This window comes from Clarias gariepinus, chromosome 21, assembly GCF_024256425.1.
Source record: "Clarias gariepinus isolate MV-2021 ecotype Netherlands chromosome 21, CGAR_prim_01v2, whole genome shotgun sequence".
Lineage (NCBI taxonomy): Eukaryota > Metazoa > Chordata > Actinopteri > Siluriformes > Clariidae > Clarias > Clarias gariepinus.
Genome location: NC_071120.1, coordinates 899138 through 925393, shown reverse-complemented (window position 1 = coordinate 925393; position 26256 = coordinate 899138). Strand labels below are relative to the sequence as shown.

The 26256-nt window shown below is 41.6% G+C and overlaps 1 protein-coding gene across 2 annotated transcripts; it reads right to left on the bottom strand.

The window, feature by feature from the left end:
- Positions 1–14864, bottom strand: LOC128509673 (uncharacterized). Of its 2 annotated transcripts, none has more exons than XM_053481494.1 (6): positions 14765–14864; positions 14098–14397; positions 10450–10737; positions 8042–8160; positions 7057–7290; positions 1–1833 (listed from the first exon to the last, which is right to left on the bottom strand). In XM_053481494.1, the coding sequence occupies exons 1-6, from the start codon at positions 14823–14825 to the stop codon at positions 1585–1587; spliced, it is 1251 nt and encodes a 416-aa protein (XP_053337469.1). In that variant the 5' UTR covers positions 14826–14864; the 3' UTR covers positions 1–1584. The 2 variants fall into 2 exon arrangements, with proteins under 2 accessions (XP_053337469.1, XP_053337470.1); XM_053481495.1 differs by lacking the exon at positions 1–1833 and adding an exon at positions 4527–6399.
- Positions 14865–26256: the final 11392 nt, after the last annotated feature.

Sequence of the window (26256 nt, the reverse complement as noted above, 5' to 3'; positions counted from 1 at the left end):
TTTGCCTGCTGGGCCCTGGGTGTGGTGCACTGGGTGTGGCATTGTGCTGCATTGGATTTTCTGTGGGATCGGACCAGACAGGCTGGACTTTGGTCATGGACGAGCCTCGGGTGTCCCTGATCCTCTCACCAGTTTAGTGGAGTGTAACTGATCATTAGTGTTAATGTGTTAATGTTATGGCTGATTGGGGTAAATATCACTACCTTGAGCAGTGCTGTATTTCAACATACCGATTAGTCATGATATGTTTAATAATAAATTTATTTAATGTGAACAACAAAATAATAGAAAATTATTAACCCGATAAAAGTGTTAGTTTATAAATGCTTAACCCTCCACTGGCTTAGATGTACAATGAGATAAAATATAAGTCGCTTTAAATAAGGGCGTCTGTCAAATGCTGTAAGTGTAAATAAATACACAGCGATAGAACACACAACCCTACAGCTGTGGAATGTCATTTCAAACAATAATGAGGTGAGTTTATTTATAAAGAAAGGTTAGAATAATCTGGCTACACAAAAATAAAGATAGTGTCTGATATTATGAGAATAAAGTTGTAATATTTGAAGAAAAAAAATAAATAAATAAAACAAATTAACCTGCAGTTTATTTTTGAAAAGAATCGCGACAGAGCAGAGTTTCTGTGTAAAGCAGAGAAAAAGAGAGAGTGTGTGTGTGTGTCTGTGTGTGTTTGTGTGAAGGCGAAAGGAGGGTGTGTGTATGTGGCACGGTGTCCAATGACGTGCACACACAGACACAGAGAGCAGGGATACAGAGAGAGAGAAATTGATCTTTAACTTCTCTAATGAGACTTTCTTTTGCTTTACACGCGCGCGCACACACATGTTATAAGTAACAGTACACACACGTGGTCAGTGTTATAGTAAACAGTACACTCTGCACGGATGTTGATTATACCAGCAAGAGACAAGCACTAAGACCCAGCAGGGGAGACGATTACCCACAATTCCACAGCATAAGAGAGAAAAACCCTTGGCTCAGTTGTGATCATGTGATGTTTGGCATCAAAACAAGAAGCGCATGTGTGATACAAACCGCGTTACTCGCAATCCGAGGTTCTATTGTACTTTCTTAGACTGTGACTTTGCTGATTGTTCTGAGCTGAAACAAGCTGCTCTGTTTTTACCCCAATAACTACGGACTGGTGGAAGTGACATTTCGGCTTCACAGACTTAGAATATGATCTAATGTAAAATATATTAATGAGGGTTAAAGTGTGTTATTATGTTAGTGTTACTGATTAAACTTCACACTGGAGCTGCTGGAACAGGGACTACGAGACATTAGTGTCCTCTCGTCTGCCATGAGGAAGGCCCGGGTTCGAGTCCCAGCCAACCAAGGATAAAAATGGAAGAGTTAAGTCAGGACGTGCATCTGACAATAAACCTGTCACAGCACCGAATGGAGCAACTTCCCATGTAAGAGCAGCTACATAATCTCAGTCTTCTCTGAAACGTTATGGAGGACACTGGACACGTGCACCAAACTGTCCACATGAAGCATTCATGTTCAAGTGTCGCTCTTCCTAAACCCCTGGAGTCGGAGCTCATTTAGAGTGTGTCAAACAGAAATCATCTCCCACTGTTCCACCTCACTGAGATCATCAGATGTTCCCTCAGGTTCTCCACCTCGCTGCTGTTGTGTGAGGTTGTTTAACTCCGCCCTCTTCTCCCTGCACCACTGTTCGATCTCAGCCAGGTGGCGCGCCGTCTCTGTGACGCTGTCGCAGTTCGTAACTTGCAGGGGTCCTGATCCATCACCACTGAGCTGCTGGAAACTCTTCATCACTTTCTCCATCTTCTTCATCATCTGATCAACACACCACATACACACACACACCACATAAACACACACACCGTTACACACCACATACGCATACCATTACATAACACATAAACACACCATTACACACGACCTTCACACACATTTAACATTACACACTCTGTAATCACATAACCTTATTATCTACTAATAAACTGTGAGCTGAAAAAGTCATCTCTCTCTATTTATGATGTTACGAAACAGTGTTCAGTGTGTAAACCTGCCGAAATAAAGATGTGTGTAATGCATTTCTGTTTGTGTTTAAAAGTAAGCGGTTTCAGTGTAGCCTGGTTTATTCACTTTAATTTTTCTGTTGTTATAATTCACACTAAATGTGTTAAGCTCCTCCGTGTTCACTTCTGCGGTGTATCTTCTGACTACGATGTTTGATTTATAAATCATCTGTGTGTCGTTTTCCCCTCAGGCCTCCTGGTGGAGATGTGGGTTACAGTTGCAAGAAAAAGTATGTGAACCCCTAGCCTAACGACTTCTCCAAGAGCTAATTGGAGCCAGGAGCGAGTCAACCTTGAGTTCAAGTTCAAGTTCAAGTTCAAGTAGGCTTTATTGTCATTACAACCATATACAGTTAGTACACAGTGAAACGAAACAACGTTCCTCCAGGACCAAGGTGCTACATGCAACATAAATCTACAACATAAATTAACAGAGACACTAAACTAGCTAACCAAGAGGCCTAGTTAGCTGGCTAGCAGAGACAGGACAGAGAGACCTAACATAAATTACAACATAAATTAACAAAAAACTAACTAGCTAAGTATAACTATTTTAACAGACAACATAAAGTGCACGTGCAAATGTGCAAACAAAAGCAACAACAAAGTGACAGTGCGCAACCACGACATAACAGAACATAAAAATATGGTGTTAAACGTAACAGTTACAGAACATAAAATATGGTGTTGAGGTAGTGGGTAAACGTAAACATTCTTTAAAAACAGCAGCAAGAGGAATTAGTGCAAAATTAGTCCAGTAGTGATCGTTGTGCAAAAAGATAAACAGTTTGTTGGTGTAGTGGTGTAGTTGGTGTAATGATCGTTGTGCAAAAAGATAAACAGTTTGTTGGTGTAGGTCAGTGTGTCTGCACTTGTGTTGATTAGTCAGTCCAGTCCCAATATTTTGAGGTAGTTGAGTTAAGCTGTGTGATAATGTTTGTGTTAGTGTGTCTGTGTGTGTGTGTGTGTGTGTGTGTGTGTGTTTATCAGTCCAGTCTCTTTTTGTTGAGGAGACGGATGGCTTGTGGAAAAAAGCTGTTGCACAGTCTGGATGTGTGTGCCCGAATGCTTCGGTACCTTTTTCCAGATGGCAGGAGTGTGAAGTGTGTGTGAGAGGGGTGTGTCCGATCAGCCACAATGCTGGTGGCTTTGCGGATGCAGCGTGTGGTGTAGATGTCTTCAATAGAGGGGAGAGAGACCCCGATGATCTTCTCCGCTGTCCTTACTATCCGCTGTAGGGTTTTGCGATCCGATATGGCACAATTCCCAAACCAGACAGTGATGCAGCCGCTCAGAATGCTCTCGATAGTTCCTCTATAGAAGGTGGTCAGGATCGGTGGTGGAAGCTGGGCCTTTCTCAGTCTTCTCAGAAAGAAGAGACGCTGTTGGGCTTTCTTGTGTAGGGAGCTGGTGTTGAGGGACCAGCTGAGATCCTTCTCTAGGTGGACACCCAGGAATTTGATGTTTTCGACGATTCCCACAGAGGAGCCGTTGATGCTCAGCGGAGAATGGTCGCCTCGTGTCCTCCTAAAGTCAACAACCATCTCCTTTGTCTTGTCAACATTTAGAGACAGGTTGTTGTCTTTACACCAGTCCGTTAGCCTCTGCACTTCCTCCCTGTATGCTGACTCGTCGTTCTTGCTAATGAGACCCACCACGGTCGTGTCATCAGCGAACTTAATGATGTGGTTCGAACTGTGTGTTGCTACACAGTCGTGAGTCAGCAGTGTGAACAGTAGGGGACTGAGCACGCAGCCTTGTGGGGCCCCAGTGCTCAGTGTGGTGGTGCTGGAGGTGCAGTTTCCGATCCGTACTGACTGAGGCCTACCGGTCAGAAAGTCCAGGATCCAGTTGCAGAGGGAGGTGTTCAGGCCCAACAGGTTCAGCTTCCCAATCAGTTGTTGGGGGATGATAGTGTTGAATGCTGAGCTGAAATCTATGTACAGCATTCGAACATATGTGTCTTTCTTGTCCAAGTGTGTGAGGGCAAGATGTAGTGTAGTGGAGAAGGCATCGTCCGTTGAGCGGTTAGGACGATACGCAAACTGCAGTGGGTCCAGTGAGGAGGGCAGCAGGGTCTTGATGTGTCTCATGACGAGCCGCTCAAAGCACTTCATGATAGTGGGTGTGAGTGCAACGGGACGGTAGTCATTGAGACAGGACACAGTAGACTTCTTGGGCACGGGGACGATGGTGGTGGCCTTGAAGCACGTGGGAACGACGGCGCTGCTCAGAGAGATGTTGAAGATGTCGGTGAGAACATCTGCCAGCTGTTCAGCACATTCTCTGAGCACTCTGCCTGGGATGTTGTCTGGTCCAGCAGCTTTACGTGGGTTGACTCTGCGTAGAGTTTTCCTCACCTCAGCTGTAGTGAGACACAGCACCTGGTCATTCGGAGAAGGGGTGGTCTTTCTCGCCGCCACGTTGTTCTGCCTGTCAAACCGAGCATAGAAGTTATTCAGCGCATCTGGAAGGGAGCCGTCACTGTCACAGGCAGTTGATGTCGTCCTGTAGTGAGTGATGGCTTGTAAACCCTGCCACATGCGCCGTGTGTCGCCGCTGTCCCTGAAGTGATTGTGGATTCTCTGGGCGTGTGCGCGCTTTGCCTCTCTGATGGCCCGAGAAAGTTTGGCCCTTGCTGTTCTGAGGGCCACCTTGTCTCCCGCTTTGAAGGCAGAGTCTCTGGTCCTCAGAAGTGCACGCACTTCCGCAGTAATCCACGGTTTCTGGTTGGGTCGTGAGATAATGTTCTTGGAGACAGTGACGTCATCGGTGCACTTGTTGATGTAGCTGGTCACTGATGACGTGTATTCCTCCAAGTCAGTGAAGTCGCCGTAAGTTGCAGCCTCCCTAAACATGTTCCAGTCAGTGCACTCGAAACAGTCCTGAAGAGCAGAGATGGCTCCTGCTGGCCAGGTTTTCACCTGCTTCAGAACCGGTTTTGAGCGCCTGACGAGTGGTCTGTATGCTGGAATTAGCATAACAGAGATGTGGTCTGAGTAGCCGAGATGGGGGCGGGGCTCTGCCCGATATGCGCCGGGGATGTTTGTGTAAACAAGATCCAGCGTGTTTTTCCCTCTCGTTGCAAAGTCCACATACTGATGGAATCTAGGAAGCACTGACTTGAGATTTGCATGGTTGAAATCTCCAGCAACAATAAACAGTCCATCCGGGTGTGTATTTTGCAGTTCACTGATCTTTGTATACAGTTCCCATAGCGCTTCCTTAGCATTAGCGCTAGGTGGAATGTACACTCCGATAATGAAAACAGTGGTGAATTCCCGTGGTAAATAAAAAGGTCTGCATCTAACAATCACAAACTCCACTAGCAATGAGCAATAACTAGAAACTAGCACAGAGTTCTTGCACCATTTCGTGTTGATGTAAACACATAAGCCGCCACCGCGAGTCTTACCGCACAGAGCTGTATTTCTGTCGGCGCGAAACGAGGCTAGCCCGTCTAGCTGAATAGCGGCGTCCGGTACTCTGTCGCTGAGCCATGTCTCCGTGAAAACAAAGACACAGCAGTCTCTAACCTCACGCTGTGTAGCCTGCTGGAGTCGGATGTAGTCCATTTTATTGTCCAGGGAGCAGACGTTAGATAAGATGATGGACGGGAGAGCCGGCCGGCTAGGGTTTGTTTTTAGCCTAGCACAGACTCCCGCCCGCTTGCCGCGCTTCCGCTTCCTCGCGCACCGCTTCCGATGACCCTTCCTCCGGCCTCCGGCATCAGGCAACGCCGAGGCTTCGAGGCCTGGTTCACGCAGCAAGCCGAGGTCGCGTAGCTTTTCCCGCAGCTCATCGTCGATATCATTAACCGGGTTATTTAGGTTGAAAAGTGTCTGGCTGTTGTATGTACGGACACCAGTTGCGAAGATATCCATACACATAGAGTCCAATCAGTGTGATGATATTGGGTGTGTTGCTTAAAGCTGTCCTGGCCTTTAAAAACACACCAGTTTTGGGTTTACTGGTTTCAAGAAGCACTGCTTGATGTAAACCATGCCTCGCAGAAAAGAGCTCTGAGAACACCTACGATCAAGAATTGTTGACTTTTGAATTGTTGATTGTTGACTTGGGTGATGCAACAGGACAACGACCCAAAGCATACAAGTAATTCAACAAAAGAATGGCTTCAACTGAACAAAATACACCTTCTGGAGTGGCCCACTTAGAGTCCTGATCTCAAACCGATTGAAATGCTGTGGCATGACCTTAAGAGAGCGATTCACACCAGACATCCCAAGAATATTGCTACACTGAAACAGTTTTGTGAAGAGGAGTGGTCCGACTTCAGATCGTTGTGCAGGTCTGATCTGATCTGCAACTACAGGAAACGTTTGGTTGAGGTTATTGCTGCCAAAGGAGGGTCAACCAGTTATTAAATCCAAAGGTTCATATACTTTTTCCACTCTGCACTGTGAATATTTACATGTTATGTTCAATAAAAACTTATAATATATAAACTAATAATATAATAAACTGATTTTCTCTGAACGAGTGAAGGAGCGGAATTAAGTTCAACACAACATGGAGACACACCAGCTACACCATCACAACCCCTTACATTAAAGCTAAAAGTCTCGACCTCACTCACATCCTGAGTGTTTCCTTTAAAATTCAGTGTTCTGGAGCTCAGATGCCCATGTGACGACCCTGAAGTTTCTCCAGATCCTACTGGGAACTTTATCTTTGTTCCAGTATTTATGGGTCTGACTGTGAATGTTTGAGCGCTACATCACTGGCCATGTGGACGCACCTCAAGTGATCAGGTTAGATAGTAGTGTGTGTGTGTGTGTGTGTGTATGTGGTCAGTTACTGCTGCTACAGGGTGTGTATCGTCATGCCTACAGGGAGCGGCTGGAACATGTGGAGGAGCTTAATGGACTGTGACTGAGGTACTGCTGCTACAACTGTGTGTGTGTGTGTGTGTGTGTGTGTGTGTGTGTGTGTGTGTGTGTGTGAACTATAAACACACCTCTCCTCTGTCAGTGAGCAGGAGTTGTTCCTTTTCCCCAGTACTGTAGAGTTTCAGCTGCGCTCTCTTGGCTGCACAGAACAACGTGATCTGTTCTGAATATTTGGCGTTCTCTCTGTAGCTCTTCTCCAGATCCTTCATCGCCTCTTCTGCCTTCTGCAGAGCTTCTGGGGCATTGACGCTGCGCTCAGCTTGCTGCACAAGCTTGTTCACATTTCCCAGTTGCTTGCTCACCTGTTAAACACACACACACACACACACACACACCTTGTCAGTTGATAGAAGTTTCTTGAGGAGTATCTATCTATATATCTATGTAGATACTGTCACAACGTGTGCTACATCTTTTATCACTCCTCGCTAACTCCGTAGGCTCACTAGGTGGGAGTGGCCGCGGGTGGATGAGATCATCGTTAATGGATCTCGGGCTTCTCCCTGGGCTATAAACCCAGACAGGAAGTGCAGCTTGATGGGTCCTGGTGCAGAAGAATGGTATGCACGCTGTGTGATGTAACGCGCCCCAGCCACTTCGAAGGCCCTAATGGAATGGCGCCCCTTCGATCACCGCACTGAGAACTGGAGAGCTATAGCTCCCGCGGTACTTGCACTCTCAAACAGGGCTGGTTTTGTGACCCTGACGCCCAAAGAGGAAAAGTCCACTGTGTGTCTCACTTTAGGTTCCCAGACAGGAAAGTCGTCCAGCCGATGGACATAATGAGGAACTCCCGTCTGAGACCGCACTCAAACCAGAGCTGGGAGGCTGATCAACAAGAGGAGCCGTCAAGGAAGCTCGCAGGAGCTGCTGCCCACACAGGCCCCCTCTGCCAATCTAATTAAATACGTTTCAACACATGGATACAAATATACTCTGAGCTAATGATGCAGCAGTAAAACTAAAACAGATAACAGCCAAAAATCTTATTTCACACACACACACACACACACACACACACACACACACACACACACACACACACACACTTACCTTTATGAAGACCCGATACCTTGCATTCTTTCGGTATTGTATAAATCCGATGAGTGCCAGCAGCAAAGACACCACCAGCAGCACTATTAGTACAATTCCCCACCATGGAACCCGGTCATCTACACACACACACACACACACACACACTCATTTACATTCAGGCATTTGGCAGACTCTCTTATGCAGAGTGACTGAAGTTTGTGTGTCCTTGGACAGATCCTTACACTGGGTTACTGGTACTAACTAGTCACACACTGGGTTTTATTGTTTTATTGTTTTATTGAAGAGGGGGTTAACCCAAACATCTAAAAAACAGATATGTCTTTAGTCATCATTTAAAGATTGCCAGAGATTCTAACTGCGGGCAGCATAATAGCTAAAGGCGGTCTCCCCTTGTTTTGTGTTAACCCTTGGTATTTCTAACTGACTCTAACCCTAGGTTTATACAGTATTCAATGAGCATATCTGTTATGTATTAGGCCATTAAGTGATTTATAAACAAGTAAAAGTACTTTAAAATCTATCCTGAATGTTACAGGAAGCCAGTGCAATGCTTCCTGAGGGCACCATAAGTCTTTTGTTCTCTGCCCCATTCCCTTTTATGTTTGGCACGTATTCATTTCCCTGTTTAAGTTCTGTTTCCTCCTCGGCTGTGAAGTGTTCAGTGTGTACAGGTTATAATACTGACGGGAGTAACATTTAACAAAAGTAATGAGTTACTATATTATATTACTATTAGTAACTAGGAATATAACACCTTATTTTAAATATAATAATAGTAACAGTAATACATTACTTTCTTATGAACCAGTTATGCAAAAGTTTGCGTTACATTTTCTCGAAGTGTTTGTCACAATTTTTGTTTAAAAACCTATAGCTAGGAGTTTTAGCTTAAGAGTGATATAGGATCAATTATGAGGTAGGAACAAACTTTTATCTTAGTGAGGAGGCGGGGCTGAGCCCAAAAATTATTATGGCATTATATATATGACAGGAGACAGTGAGCTGAGTAGTGTTGGGTAAAAAGAATTGGAAGTGATGCAGGACTGGCTGAAACTGATCAACTGTGAGATCAGGGTAGTTGCCCAATGCCATGCACCCCCACCCACGCCCCCCTGCACTGACTCAAGACAGTTTTGGACTTTTTTAAGGTGAGAATTCAGATAAACTTGGTATGCACATGGCACTTACAGAAAAGTTGGGAACAAAAACGTGGTAATATCACCAGCTTTATTAGGCTTCTTTAGCCACATTGGAGAGCAGTTGCATTGTTAATATCCAGCTAAAATTATAATCAGTTGGTCTGCCTGTCATAGTTAACAGAAGACACCTAGTAGAGAGTCAAGCTGGCCTCTGGGGTGGTAGTAGGATGGTTGGTCCATTGGTGGACGTTGGTGGCAGTTGAGCTAAGAAAGAGCCCACAGAGGGCCAGGACCTACACCATGAAACTGCTGTAGTCTATGGCTTCATTTGCTAGTAGAGCCTAGCAGGTCTTCTGTGCCTCACTGGCGAAGGGGGCCGGTGATAGCCTACACACAGGACCGTTCTCCTGGGCAGCCATACGGTCAAAAGTGAGGAAGAAGTCTTTAACATCATTGTCTAGAGTACGGCAAAGGGGTTGTAAGAGTCTCTGGGAGAAGAGGTCGTGCCATTGCCACTTTGTAGTGGCCTGCAGCCCCCAGATAAATTCCTAGGTAACAGCCTTCAGCCGGCTTGAGGTGCAGGTACAGGGTGGGTGTGGTTTCAGAGTTAGAATACGTTGCCTGCATTTTTCACCAAATTAGAGCACAAGTGGGACACAGTTGTGACAAAAGGTGCTCTTTTAAGGATTCAAGGCCCATAAATTAAGCAAGTGCGAGGAGCGCAACCTTAGGTGAAAAGGATTGGAAGTGGGGCAGCAAAGAGCAGGAAGAAGTGAACCTGAGGGGCTTCCTCTGACACAGGCTCAGGTCACGATTTGCAGCGGTGCTTTATCAATGACAAACCCAGTAGGGAAGTAATGGTAACACTGGGGCCATCACTGAACCCAAAGTCCCAAAATGCAATGCAGTTATATGACACTGAGTTGCAGCAAAGAATAAATGAATGAATAAAACCAGACAAAACTTAATTGTAAAATAAATAGCCTAGTTTCTTAAGTGTAGTTTATTCTAGCCCTGAAATGATTTCCCCAGGTAGGATGAAGAGCGCTCATCCCCAAGTTTCACACTGCAGTCTGGTGTCTTAACCATATTCAGGAACACAAACTGAGCTGTAAGTACCCTGTGGAACATGAGACGATGACTGCTGTCACAGTTCTTGATACACTGACCTCTAAATACAAGCTGAAACATAAGTGTTTTTATGTAAATGTTTATCCATATTGGCCTCTTGACATTTAAAAAGCCTGAACATTTTAGAAGACGTACCTGTCACGGAGAGGGTGTACACACTAATGTCTTCACTATTCTCCGTGTCCCGGATGGTGTAAGTCCCACTATCACTCAGCGTCACGTCTCTCAGTGTGATCTCTGTGTGATTGAGTGATGTTCTGGGTGTGTATTCAGATTTACACTGTAGTGAGCATTGAGTTACAGTACAGATCTGTACACCATCAGCTGAGTCTCTGCCTCTATAAATCACCTCCACTGGTTCTGGAACATACACGTCCAGCTTCAGATCTTCACCATAACTCTTCTGAACTGATGAGAACATGGCTGAGGAGAAAAAACATTCATCTGTAATTAGATTAAAATGTAAATCATTAGGACAACATTAAGAGTCCAGTGTGTATGTGGGGAAAGTTCCTGGTATTAAGAATCAGGTTTCGCAGCAAGTCCCACAGTCAGCTAAAAAAAAAAAAGCTCTTAAATTCATGGTGAGAAGTGTGTATAACTGAGACACTCCTGTGTGTATAACTGAGACACTCCTGTGTGTATAACTGAGACCCTCCCCCGTGTGTATAACTGAGACACTCCTGTGTGTATAACTGAGACACTCCTGTGTGTATAACTGAGACCCCCCCCATGTGTATAACTGAGACCCTCCCCCGTGTGTATAACTGAGACCCTACCCCGTGTGTATAACTGAGACCCTCCCCCGTGTGTATAACTGAGACCCTCCCCCGTGTGTATAACTGAGACCCTCCCCCGTGTGTATAACTGAGACACTCCTGTGTGTATAACTGAAACACTCCTGTGTGTATAACTGAGACACTCCTGTGTGTATAACTGAGACCCTCCCCCGTGTGTATAACTGAGACCCTCCCCCGTGTGTATAACTGAGACACTCCTGTGTGTATAACTGAAACACTCCTGTGTGTATAACTGAAACACTCCTGTGTGTATAACTGAGACCCCCCCCATGTGTATAACTGAGACCCTCCCCCGTGTGTATAACTGAGACCCTCCCCCGTGTGTATAACTGAGACCCTCCCCCGTGTGTATAACTGAGACACTCCTGTGTGTATAACTGAAACACTCCTGTGTGTATAACTGAGACACTCCTGTGTGTATAACTGAGACCCTCCCCCGTGTGTATAACTGAGACCCTCCCCCGTGTGTATAACTGAGACACTCCTGTGTGTATAACTGAAACACTCCTGTGTGTATAACTGAAACACTCCTGTGTGTATAACTGAGACACTCCTGTGTGTATAACTGAGACCCCCCCCATGTGTATAACTGAGACCCTCCCCCGTGTGTATAACTGAGACCCTCCCCCGTGTGTATAACTGAGACCCTCCCCCGTGTGTATAACTGAGACACTCCTGTGTGTATAACTGAAACACTCCTGTGTGTATAACTGAGACACTCCTGTGTGTATAACTGAGACCCCCCCCATGTGTATAACTGAGACCCTCCCCCGTGTGTATAACTGAGACCCTCCCCGTGTGTATAACTGAGACACTCCTGTGTGTATAACTGAGACCCCCCCCCCCGTGTGTATAACTGAGACACTCCTGTTGTAAGACGTCTGCACCTTGCCGACCAACGTCCGGCAAAAAAAAAAGGGTTCAACACCCCGGGAAAAAAGAAAAATCCAAAAATGATGGCAATACTCGCAGTGGTGTTGAGTGAAAGGTGATAATTTATTTACAGTGCTTGAGAGGGGTCCCAGTGGAAAACAAAAAAAAAAATAAAAATAAAAAAATCCAAACCAAAACTATATACAAAGTAACAAAATAACACCATACAAAAAAAGGAAAAAAAAAAAGGGAAAAATGGAAACAAACAGATAAACACACTCCGATTGTGAAATATAGCTCACGGCACCACAGTTGCACGCTCGCTGGCCAGGTAAACCGACCCTGAACACTGGTTTGGGGCTTCCCTTTATAGTTCAAACCCCGCCCATCTCAGAACAAACCAAGTGAAATTACCAGAAAAGGGGAATATGACATAGTAAGTATATACATTTGTTTGTGCAACACACATAACATACATATAGTTAGGCACCCACTTTATGCTCTTTTGGTCTTAGTCCTTATAGACTTAAATAACAGAAACAAATAACAGAAACAAACATTACAAACCTAACACAAACATTCATATTCCCCCTTATGACAAACAATGTATGAGTCTGCTTCCGGTTGCTTTGCGCCGGCGCGTAGTGACTCTGACACTATATCGCCAGGCCGCTAGGTGTCGCTCGGGTTAGCCGGCCGATGGTAGGAAGCAACGCGGAAGACCGACTAAAACACTGAACACACATTAAAACACTGACCACCAGCAAATACACAAAATATACCAAACACAAAACAATAGATAAATCAAATATGTGTGTGTTGGTATGCACAGCGAGGATTATTTTTGGGGAATGGAAATGGAGTGGATATGTTTGTGTGTATGTTAAACCAGTATACAGACGACATGCGTGTGCACCCGCATCGCCTCAGCATGGGGAGTACAGAGGAGGAGTGAGGTATGACGTGATTGTGTGCGTGTGTATGTATGTGCTGTGCAAACCGACAGGGACAGGTCACTTTGTGACATCTGTGTGTATAACTGAAACCGCCCCCCCCCCGCCCCCCCGTGTGTATAACGGAGACCCCCCCTGTGTGTATAACGGAGACCCCCCCCCCCGTGTGTATAACTGCAACACTCCTGTGTGTATAACTGAGACACACCTGTGTGTATAACTGAGACCCCCCCCCGTGTGTATAACTGCAACACTCCTGTGTGTATAACTGAGACACTCCTGTGTGTATAACTCAGACCCCCCCCCCTCGTGTGTATAACGGAGACCCCCCCTGTGTGTATAACGGAGACCCCCCCCCTGTGTGTATAACGAAGACCCCCCCCCCGTGTGTATAACTGCAACACTCCTGTGTGTATAACTGAGACACTCCTGTGTGTATAACTCAGACCCCCCCCCCCTCGTGTGTATAACGGAGACCCCCCCTGTGTGTATAACGGAGACCCCCCCCCCTGTGTGTATAACGAAGACCCCCCCCCTGTGTGTATAACTGAAACACTCCTGTGTGTATAACTGAGACACTCCTGTGTGTATAACTCAGACCCCCCCCCCTCGTGTGTATAACGGAGACCCTCCTGTGTGTATAACGGAGACCCCCCTGTGTGTATAACTGAGACATTCCTGTGTGTATAACTGAGACCCCCCTGTGTGTATAACTGAGACCCCCCCTGTGTGTAGAACTGAGACACTCCTGTGTGTATAACTGAGACACTCCTGTGTGTATAACTGAGACCCCCCCTGTGTGTAGAACTGAGACACTCCTGTGTGTATAACTGAGACCCCTCCTGTGTGTAGAACTGAGACCCCTCCTGTGTATAGAACTGAGACCCCTCCTGTGTGTATAACTGAGACCCCCCCTGTGTGTATAACTGAGACACTCCTGTGTGTATAACTGAGACACTCCTGTGTGTATAACTGAGACCCCTCCTGTGTGTAGAACTGAGACCCCTCCTGTGTATAGAACTGAGACACTCCTGTTTTAAATCTGAACACTGATGTGTGTAATTTCAGGATTCAATCATAACCGTAGCCCTTAAGTCTGAATGTGACCCCAAGAGTTCAGATTGAATTATTAGCAGGAGAAGTAATAAGACACTTACTCTCGATGCTAAGACGTACAGTAGAGATTTCTGAAAACCAACATTCACACGAGTACGTGTCCCTCAGACTGTAATCAGCTTTAGTGATGGTGAGAGAGAGATCTCCCTTCTTATACTGATCATGAGAGATGGTAAAGCCCTCCTGTGAGCTGCATGATGTCTGATTACACCGAGCCAGGACAACGTCTCGATTATAAAATAAGCTCCATTTGACTAAACCAGAACATTTATGTTCACACGAGAGAGTCACAGGCTGATGGAGCTTCACTGTTGTAGAGCAGACGGCAGCTGATACACCAGCTGGAGAAGAGGATAAAGAAAAATAATTAAAAGTGAGCAGTGAGAGTGTGAAGTGAGTTTGTAGAGTGAGAGTGTGAAGTGAGTTTGTAGAGTGAGAGTGTGTAGTGAGATTGTGTACAGTGAGAGTGTAGTGAGACTTACCAGTGGTGAATCCAAGAGTGTGTAGTGAGAGTGTGTAGAGTGTAGAGTGTCGTGAGAGCGTGTAGTGAGAGTGTGTACAGTGAGAGTGAGGTGAGACTTACCAGTGGTGAGTGTGAGTGTGAGTAAGAACAGGACACAGTGATGTGAGTGTGTACAGTGAGAGTGTATAGTGAGTGTGTGTAGTGAGAGTGTGTAGTGAGAGTGTAGAGTGTGTAGTGAGACTTACCAGTGGTGAGTGTGAGTGTGAGTAAGAACAGGACACAGTGATGGACGCTGCAGGACTGCATGTCTGAGGAGACACAACACCACCATCAGCACTGCACAGGTGGAGAATAAAGCAGGAGAGAGAAACCCACTCACAGCAACATTACATCATTAAACCTCACATTTACTCAAATTTATTAAATCCTTAAACATCAATGTGACATGTAAGTACAATAAAAGAAGTGGACTTATTGCTGTAGATTATGTTCCTATTACAGCACCGGTGGTGGTTGGTGGTATAAAAATTTAAACACTGTTTACATGGCACTGTAATAAACACTAAGAAACACACCCAATTGATACTACACACACAAATATACAGTGAAACCTTGGCTTACGAGTAATGCGGTTTACGAGTGCTCTGCAAGACGAGCAAAGACTTTTAATACATTTTCATTTGGAAAACGAGCAAGTCTTGGTTTACGAGTCGAGGTTATGAGTATCATGTATCACGCACGCGCTTCTTGTTTTGATGCCAAGCGTCACATAATCACAACTGAGCCAACGTTTTTTTTCTCTTGCGCTGCGGAATTCTGGGTACACAGAAACTCTGCTCTGTCGCGATTCTTTTTAAAGGGTAAGGGCCGGTTCATTTGTTTGTTTATTTTTTTTTACTTTACAACAGTGATTCTGTTAGTATGCGCTCACGCAAGTGTTATTAGCAATAGCAATTAGGAATTCTTTGCTATTTTTTCCGATAAAACAGTCTCTCAGTTAATGTGTGTGTGTGTGTGCACGCAAATTACACACACACACACAAACACACAGCGCCTGTGCGCATAAACAGAAACACTTATCTGTCATGATTTATTTTTACTTTTTTTAAAGGTAAAGTGCAGGTTAATTTGTTTTATTTTTACTTTATATTTTGTATTAATCATTTTTATTCATTCATTTTTTGGGCTGTGGAATGAATAATAAGAGTTTCCATTATTTCTTAATAGTAAATTAAATTTGGTTTACAAGTATTTTGGAATACAAGCCCACTTCTGGAACAAATTATCCTCGTAATCCGAGGTTCCACTGTATATAAATCAAATGGAACCTAGGATTACACTGTATATAGTTATTAAACTTCAAGCTAATTATATGTATTATTAATATACAGTACAGTATGTCTCCGACTTACATACGAGGTTAGAACTTTCACATATACAAACGTACCTCACATTATGGTGTAAAAGCCAGTGATAATAGTAAGGTTTCAGTCGGGATTTAAAAGTATCTCATTTCTGTTGTTGCTCTGCTTTTCAGTTGTAAACTGTGACATAATTAGGCGCAGAGACAGAAAACGTGCGTCACCTCTGAGCTTTAATCTAATGACAGATCGGAGTAACTGTTCTGAGGATCTGAGATTTCTTGATATTGTGTGTGGTTATAAAAACCAAAACAACAATAACATTTAAAATCAGTCCTGTAGTGAACCAGTGAAGTGACTTTAATCCTGTTAAAAGTCGAGCAGCAGAGTCCTGGACGAGCTGTAGGTGAGAGAGAGATGACTGACTGGTTCCTCTGTAGAACACATTACAGTAATCAGGTCCAGATGAAATAAAAGCATCAATTACTTTGTTATCATTTGCATCAGGTGTGCTCTCACACTGATCATGTGATGTGTGACCTGTCTCTCACCAACAGCCATAACCACCCTCAATAATCAATAATAAAGAGATGTGACAAATGGTAAATGTGCTTTGTGACTGTGTGCAAAAAAAGAAAGAAAATTGCTGTACCTACCTATCTATTTTATTTTATTTATTTATTTATTTTTAACTAGTACTTTTTTTAAATTGTTTGAATGTATGTGTGACTGATGCACTTTTATTGGTTGGCACTAAATGTCATTGTATATGTAACTGTTATAATGACAATAAAACTTCTTACTTCTTTTATGTAAATAAAAAAAAAGTTCTGGTTCTGGTTCAGCAGAAATACAATACAGTAGTGTTCATGTTTTTCCCTCTGTATAATTTAATATCATTTATCGGTTTCATACGTAAGAATGGCTGCATCAACACTTTCTCTAAATTGGTGAATAATAAAAACATTTTAACCTGATATTAAACTCTCAGCTGGAAGAAACTAGATTTAACCACTGAGTTTATCTGTTTGTCAAATTTAAGATCATCATTAAATATATCACCTATAAGATCTAAGATAAAGTGTTTACAGTGAGGTGATGACGGAGCAGAAGATCAGCTGCAGCGCTCACACACAGACACACATGTAGTGTAACCACTCAGGTCTTCACTCCACTGTCATGTCACGATCAGCTTAGATATTAAACCTAGTTACACCAATACAGGCTCGGGAATCTAACAAGTAAAGACACGTAAAGACAAGTAAAGACACACCACAGCAATTCAAAAATAAACCCAAAGTGTATTAAGTGGAAAACAAACAACAAACAAAAGGTGCACCACAAAACATGCTTACAAAATACAGTAGATACAAACATAAGAATGTGTGTGTGTTTGTGTGTGTGTGTGTGTATGAAATTCAATGTCCAAGTTCCGGTGCTGTGTCGAAGTTGGTTCCCCCATCAGGATACGTTTTTTTTAGCCCCACCCCCATGAAAACGGCACAGGGAACGCGCATTTAGGAGAAGGCTCGGGGGGACGGCCAAGATGGCGTCGTAGCAAGACGGGTTTGCTGGAGCTCTTACAAACTTTGCTCAGATCCGGGTTCTCTAAAACAGTTTCTGTTCAGAACTAACTGGAAGATGCCATTTTTTAGTTAAGTAGCATTTTTAAATTTTTTGTTCTCTTTTTCATATTTTTTTAATTGAAATCTACTGCTTAAGATTTTGCTAGCTAGTTGCTAATAATATTTCACGTGTTGCTGTGTTGATTTGTTAATATGGACGAAAAAGAAGAAACTGTCCTTGCTATGCACAGCTATGCAAGAAGAACTCTAAATGCTGAATTGGATGCAGTTGTTGGACGTTCTGAGTTCGCACCTTTACCTGATACACCTGAACCAAACCCTGCAAAAAAAAGCAAACCGAGTTATGACAGTCCTTCAGTGAGTGATGCTATGCTAATGAGATTCATGCAGAGAATGGAGGCCATGCACGAAGAAACTTTGCGTCAAATTCAAGGAGTTGAAAAAACGGTACTTGAAAACTCAAACTCTATTAAACAGATAATCAACTCGCTTGAATTCCACGGTGAAGAGGTGAAGCATTTGAATGAAAAAACTGAGGAACTGGAAAAGAAAATGTTAAGATTGGAGAAAGAAAACGTCGATCTTCGTGATAAGTACAGTGATCTGGAGGCTTATAAGAGAAGATGGAACCTTCGCGTCGCTGGTATTCCGGAGAAAGCAGGAGAGGATGTAAAGCAGATGATCATCGACCTCTTCAGCCAGGTTTCCCCGAGCATCGCTGCAGATCTGCCCCGTGGAGTTGATATCGCTCATAGGCTGGGACCTCGTTCTGCTGCAGAAAAATCCTCTCGTCGAATAATTGTCCTATTTTCTTCCCGGTCCCTGCGGGATAGAGTTTGGAAAGATGCCAAAACAGCCGTCCTTCTCAGGGAAAAGAAGATCAAGATCTTCGAGGATCTTTCGCAGAGAGAAAAGGATGCAAGGTCTCTCCTGTGGCCGACGGTGGAGAAGGCGGACGAGAAGGAAAGCGAGCATATTTTTTTAAGCTGGAAAAACGTAATTTTGCCCTCTCAACAATTGAACAACTATGCGTCAATGACAAAATTGTTAAAGATCCAAAGGAAATAGCAAATTACAGTGCCAGTTTTTATAAGAATCTTTATACCTCAAAGTGTTCAGAGCAAACAACGTCCTCATTTCTAGACTCAGTTAATTATGTTAAAGTTATATCTGAAAGTGATAGATTTTTTTGTGATAGCATAGTTACTCCTGAAAAACAATAAATCTCCAGGGTGTGATGGACTTACAGCCGAGATTTACAAAGTATTTGTTGATGAAATTACTCCTTTTTTAACTCAGGTTTTTAGAGAAAGTATTGAAAAAGAAGCTTTACCTCCTACATTGACGCAAGGTATCATTACTTTAATTCCTAAACCTAGGAAAGATCTTACCAATTTAGACAATTGGCGACCCATCACACTCCTTAATAATGACTAGAAAATTTTTGCTCTAATTTTTGCTAAAAGAATTAAGGATTGTCTGGACACTGTTATAGATGAGACTCAGTCTGGTTTTATGCAGGACCGTCACATAATGAATAATATCAGATTAGTTTTAGACGTATTAGATTATAATGATTTGCTTGAACATAATAGTTTCATTCTTTTCCTGGACTTTTATAAAGCTTTTGATTCTGTTGAACATAAATTTATATTTAAATCAGTGGAAAAATTTGGTTTTGGAGAATATTTTTGTAAGGCAGTGAGAACTCTGTATTACAACTGTAGTAGCACAATTAAATTAAAATACGGTACATCTCCTAGATTTAGCTTGTCACGTGGTATTAGACAAGGATGCCCATTATCCCCTTATTTATTTTTACTAGTTTCCCAGATATTCGCTTCTTATATTTCTAATAGTGGTCTTCATAGTATCTCTATTGCTGACAAACAAATACTTATCAGTCAACTGGCTGATGATACCACACTTTTTTTTGCAAGATGCTAAACAGGTTCCTTTAGCACTGAAGTATATTTAGCAATTCTCCAAAGCATCAGGGATGTTCTTGAACCTCTCAAAGTGTGAATTGATGTCCACCAAAGAATGTAATTTGACAGAAATTTGTAATATTCAAGTCTAAGATCAGATTTCTTATTTAGGTGTTCTTATAACTAAAAATGAATTAGAAAGATGCTCCTTAAATTGAAAGCACTAAGAAAAAATTAAATATGTGGCTCCAACATGATCTCTCATTGAAGGGAAGAATCTTACTAGCCAAAGCTGAAGGTTTGTCAAGATTAACTCATGCTGCTCTCTCTCTGAATGTTGACACTGCCATTCTTAAATAAATCGATACAATGCTTCTCAACTTTGTTTGGAAAAATAAAACTCATTTTATTAGAAACCACCATTGAGAAAGGGGGATTGAACTTTCTTGATTTCTCCACTTTGAACAACACCTTTAAAATAAATTGGATAAAAAACTTTTTTTTTTGAAAATTGGTTTAAAAATGGTATTATGTTTGTGTCTCAACTTTTCAATCAGAATGGTTTGCTTTGTAATTATTCAGAATTTTTAGTTAAGCATGGAATTCCTGTTAGTCCGAAAGAGTTTGCCGTTGTTGCTGATGCAGTGCCACATGGAGTTGTCATGCTTTTTACAGGTCTTTCTTCTCCAATTTTATGTCACTCAGTGGATCTTCGTAAGACTTATGTTGGAAAACAGTGCCTTTCATCATCCAAATCAAAAAACAATAATAATATTAGAGTGTTATTTCAGATGGAGTCTATTTCTGTGCCTTATGTACTCTCTTATTGGAATGGTTTAGTTAGTGATATTCCCTGGAAGAAAGTTTGGTCATTACCTCACAAATATTTAATTACTAACAAAATGAGAGAAATAGCGTTTAAGTTGATTCATAGAGTTTATCCGGATAAGTGCTTTCTTAAAAGACTGAAGAAGGATATTGACACCAGCTGTTGTTTCTGTTTAGATAACCTTGAAACTTCTCTACATTTCTTCTGGAATTGCTCTTATACAACATCATTTTGGTGTGACATTCTTGAATTTGTCAAATGTTAAGTGAATCCTAATTTTGAGTTTACTTACAGAAATGTACTTTTTGGTTTTCACCAATGTGAAAAAAATGGTGATACTTATCTCATAAACCTTATTTTCTTGTTTGCTAAATATCATATTCATAAATGTAAATTTTCTAAATGCAAACCTCTTTTTTTAAGATTTAAACTTGAGTTGAAAATGTATTTTGAATCAATTGAGTTATCAAAGAACCTAAAAGCAATAAGAACGATGGCTTTGCTAAAGGACTTTGGACTTCCCTTGGACTGAGACCCTGGACAGTTGTTGTATTGATACGGTTAATGATGGCATTTGTTATTGTTTGCTTTTCACAAACTGAATAAAAAAAAAAAAGGCTCGCCCGCGAAGGGTTATGCGCGAACCAGTGAAGTTCTACGGAGCGTGATAAAGGCCAAAAAGGAAATTGTTAGCGCTTTTTAATCCCTGAAACGGAAAAGACGGCGAATTTCATGTGCCTTTAAAACGAAACTTATCATAACATGCGTTGTATTTTTTTTTCTGGTATACGCTACCTATGATTTATTTATGCTATTTTACCAAGGGAATATATATATATATATTTTTTTTTATTTATTTATTTTTAATAAATAAAATAAATGGACCAATAGTACCATTTAGACAGCTGTGGACACATTATCCAATAACATCAGGAAGTGTTTCCCTTGCTATCATGGACATATTTGGAATGCTGAACCTCGGCTGAGTCACTTGGAGGCTGTAAACATGTCAGTTGTACCATTTCAACAGCTGTGGACACATCTGTATGTGAAAAGTAGAGGGGGAACCTTATCTGATAGCACGAGCTCTAGCAGAGGATCAAAGAATGTAGGCCCTTTAAAACAGACAAACGAAAATACATTGTTGATAAGCATTGCAAATTGTTTTGGGCTAGGGGCCCCACGGGCCCCCTGAACCCCAAGGGCCCCTGGACAGCGGCCCCGCTGGCCCGGTCCGTAATCCATCTCTGGTCTGGAGTAAAAGTAAACCCTACAGAACACCTTGACAGGACACAGCTGCTATTCCCTTCTGATCTTATCGTTTTCCCCCTATAAAAAGCCCTAAATGAGACTTCGCTACAATGTTTGTGTCAGTTACAGGAAAACCTGTTTGTTCATGTAAATACAGAGCTTTAAATCCCAGCTTTGGTTTAGGATTATCGGTTAGATAAGATAGAAAAAAGGCTTATCCAGGTGATCTGACCAATGGCAGCTTTACTTTCACTTTCTCTCTCTCTCTCTCTGTGTGTGTGTGTGTGAGTCACACAGTCAGTGGTGTGTTACTGGGAGCACTGGGACAAATCCCTGTCACCACCAACACACTAACAGAACAACAAACACACAAGGGCTTTACCTCTCTCTCCCTCTCTCTCTCTGTGTGTGTGATCGTGGTGAATTGGGTTTGATGTTGGATGTTTGATCTTCTCCCTCCGGCTCTCAGACTCCCGGATTTGTTGCGGAAGTTCAGGAAGACCACGCCCACTGCGGGAGTTAGGGCTCGTCTGTAAATTACTGTCTGACTGAAATACGGATAATATTCATATTATACATATAAATATTATAAATATCATTTATAATTATATGTAATATTATAAAAGGCAGATTATTTTAATAAAATCACAATTATTTAAATTAAAAGTATTAATGATATGCAAAGTGCATGTGGACACATGTAGTTTATAATAGATTTGGAGGCAACAGGTCACATAACCAGTTATTAAAATGAAATCATTAAAATTTCTATTTAAAGTATTAATACATATGTAAAGTGATGACATGAAGTCATTATACACCACCATGCCTCACACTGACACTAACAGTAACACCATGTATTTATTCCTTTATTTATAACATGTCTATTATCCGTGTTTCAGTCAGACAGTAATTTACACACGGTCCCTAACTCCTGCAGTGGGCGTGGCCTTGTCTCCGGACTCTGCATCGAGTCGGGCTGTGTTCCATTCCGAAGTGTCCTTCACAGGGTGCTCCCTACTCCCTGCTCCGTTTGCAGGGAATGTCGGTGAAGGGAAACTAAAACTCCTTCCTATCGGAACACCCTGCACCGTCACAGCGCTGACCGATGACGTCACCTCCTCCACGTGTTACCCCCTCGGACTCCTGATGCTGCTGCTGTGGAGGTTTCACACTGTGGACACTAAAGACTGACACCATTATAAAATAATACTATTGTACATAAATTATTCATTAATTAGAGTTTATTAAATATTTTTTTTTACAGATTACTAGACTATATAACACTAAGGATTACCTGATTAAATTAAAATGTAAATTTTGTGTCTTTTTAATATGATGTCATCAATAATAATACTAATATATATATATATATATATATATATATATATATATATATATATATATATATATATTTTTAGCTCCATTTTTTTTTGCTCCTGCGAGACGCAATGACTGATGGGACATTTTTTAATTCCCTTTTCCGGTGAAGTGAAGACCTGATGTTCACTCGTTCCCTACACTGTTCGTAGTTCCCTTTGAACTGTTTCGCTCCCTGCAGTTTGGAATCACACTTAACATGACTGACCACACTGTGTAGTGCACTTCACAGGGAACTTCAGTCAGATTGAAAGACACCTTCGGAAGCCCTGCAAAGTCACCAGCGCTGACGTCACCTCCAACGTCACCTCCAACGTCACCTCCATTGTTCTCCTACTGGGCGCGCATGTGCAAAGCATCGCAAAACTTTTTTGGGAACAATATCAAAACAATTATAGTAGCACCGATCAGTTTGAGTAAACATGGATCAAAAACAAGGCACACATTAGTTAAACAAAAATAAATGGCGAAAACAGACTTAAATAAATGAAAAAGAAAACATACAATAAGAAAAGTAAATAAATAAACAAAATAGATAAGTAAATACAAATACAAAAGGGCCTCTTTATTCCTCCTCTAATAAACCAAGGTCTCTTATTATTCCAGCGAATTTCTTGGCTTTTTTTTTTTTTTTTACCTTTCATAGCTCTAAAGATGGAAAATATAACATATAAAAGCTTTGTTAAAAATAAGGTTTAGTTTTTATACATTTTCATTCATGAATGAAAAATTTACCTAAAATCAGCATTAAATTAATTAATTTCTTTTTCTTATCATCAGCAGTTTTCCAAACATAACATGTTTTATTATTAAAAGCAGACAGTGATTGTATCTTTGGCTTCAACCAATAAGACATCAGATATCAAAAGATAGCAGAATACACACAGGAAAAGAAAAGGTGATCAGTCGTCTCAATGTCAACTTTATAAAAAATACAAATGTGTTGCTTAAAATTAAAGTGTTGTCATAAAAAAGCAGCTGATTGATAAACACCATTAAATATTTTGAAGTGAGTTTCTTTCGCTTTAGAAGCCACTGGAAAGCCAATATATTGTGTTTGTAACATTTTAACAGTTGGTTTATCATAAGCTTGTAAGATATTGTTATAATATAACAATTCAATATAATACAGAATAAAAAAGAGCAGATGATTTTGTACAAAAAAAGTTTAATCCACTATTTTTATAATCCTGCACAAATTGTGCTTTACTAATATAGTACACACGTTTTTTCCATATGAAGTTGAAATTGATTTGGTTGATGATCTTAACGGCTCTATTATAAATACAAAGACAAGATGCTGGATAGATGCATCAGTTGTAAGATGACATTGGTGTATGGTAATAATTTCACATTTTTTACTTTTTTAAATAATGTTGCATCGTCAATTTCCTGAGCAAGTGTACTGTTATGATCTTAGAGCTAGGAGACGGACGCAAAAGCTGGATTTGAGCACAAAGAGTCTTTATTTGGGGTTAAACAAAAAAACATGAAGAAAGGTGACTCCCCAGGCTGGGTCTGCAGGTGGGCGAGCTGGAGGAAAATAACTGAAATCAAAGAAACAAACAAAGAGCACTAGATCTCAACAAAAGGGCTGAGTACTTCTCAACATTGGCCTTGACATTGGTCTGGCGTTCTGAACCCCGGCTCCGACCCTGCAGACACGGCTCAGTCCTGAGGAGGAAACAAGCAAGACAAGGGGTATTATGGTGAACCATTTACACGTACGATGACGACAGTGAACGGACAGGAAGATACGGGTTCGGATGGTTTAAACAGTGAAACACAGGGGAGAGACACCGGTGACCCTAATTTAGTGCGACCATGAAACATATACACACGTAGACACACTAGAGGGAGACAAAGCGACGGCGCAGTAATCCGAAGTACCAGATCTTATTCCCTGGGACCGAGGTGGTACAGGTGTGACACCAAGCACATTACATTTTTGAATTTTTAATAACATCTTGGTAGCCAAAAAAAACAGTGAAAAATAAACAGTGAAGGTGAGATGGGGCTGCCTTGTTTAACTCCTCTATTAATATTAAATCTGGGTGAAGTACCTGTTGGTAGGGTGACTGGACTGATAGTGTTTGTGTAGAATAGTTAAATAAAAATAAATAAAATTCTCACCAAACCCTTCAACTTTAAACCAATAATTTTTAAATAAACATGATTTTAAGCGATTATTATATATATGGGTTAATAATATATAGGCATTGTTTAATAAAGTTATAGGTTGCAAATTGTCCAGCAATCTAACATCCTTTCCTGGTTTGGGAATGAGTGTGATTAGATTAGATTAGATTAGATTAGATTAGATTAGATTAGATTAGATTAGATTAGATTAGATTAGATTAGATTAGATTCAACTTTATTGTCACTGCACATGTAGGTACAAGGCAATGAAATACAGTTAGCATCTAACCAGAAGTGCGTTCTCACAGTGCAGAGTAATAAGTAGTATATAAATAGTATACAGTATAGAGAGGTAGATTAGTTACAATGGGTGCAAATGAGCAAATGATTACAGGTGGTACAGTAAGGAAGGTATTGTATACCATGTTTAAAATGTGTGCATATGTGAACATTATACAGTGAGGAAGGTAATAAATGAGTGCAAATGAGCAAATGAATTATAAGTGGGTGCAATAGGAAGGTATTATATACAGAGGGAGAGTTATGTACAGAGAGTGCAATGATTTTGATGTTGCCAGTGTGAAGATATTGTACACTTATAATAAATAGGGTGCAATTATAACTGGGAGGGAATGACAGTGTTAAATGCTGAACTAACATCGAGGAAAAGCAATCTGTCTTACGTGTCTGACATTGTCTAGGTGAAAGAGGACTGAGTGCAGCGCGGTGGAAACTGGGTCCTCTGTACTCCGGGTCTGACATTGAGCAAATCGGTGGGGGTCAAAGGTGGCAGCCCTTGTCTCATCAAGTTAGGCAAAGATGGATTTCTAATAATTTCCTGAAAAGATGCAAAAAGAAATTCCCTTTAAAAAATCCCAAAAATGATAAATTAGATGTAATACCGTCTGGGCCAGGTGATTTATCTAACGACAAACACAGAACAGCAGAATCAAGTTCAATTGTTACTTCCGCATCACATATCAGTTTGAACTGTTCATCTATTTGAGGGGTAGAGTCACTAAAGTTTTTAAAAAAAAAATCAGGATCTAACATTGATAAAGACGAGTATAAATCGTCCTTCACAAACTGGATCCCTCCATCAATGCACAGCTGTGAATTCTTCATGATCCTCCAGAATTCGGCACAGAGCAGGATTTCGTGACCCTGCCTCCGGAGATGAAAAGTCTGCTGTGTGACTCACATCAAGGCCCTTCGGTCCCAGACAGGAAAGTCACCCACACTCTAAGAAATAAAACTCTGCTG

What these genes read in the sequence shown, in the direction of transcription:
- LOC128509673 (XM_053481494.1), bottom strand. Translation starts at nt 14,825, where the DNA reads ATGCAGTCCTGCAGCGTCCATCACTGTGTCCTGTTCTTACTCACACTC. An exon ending in GGTATCGGGTCTTCATAAAG is followed by an intron (nt 7,291 to 8,041) that starts GTAAGTGTGTGT and finishes TGTGTTTAACAG; the next exon opens with GTGAGCAAGCAACTGGGAAA. An exon ending in TGCTCACTGACAGAGGAGAG is followed by an intron (nt 1,834 to 7,056) that starts GTGTGTTTATAG and finishes TGTGTTGATCAG; the next exon opens with ATGATGAAGAAGATGGAGAA.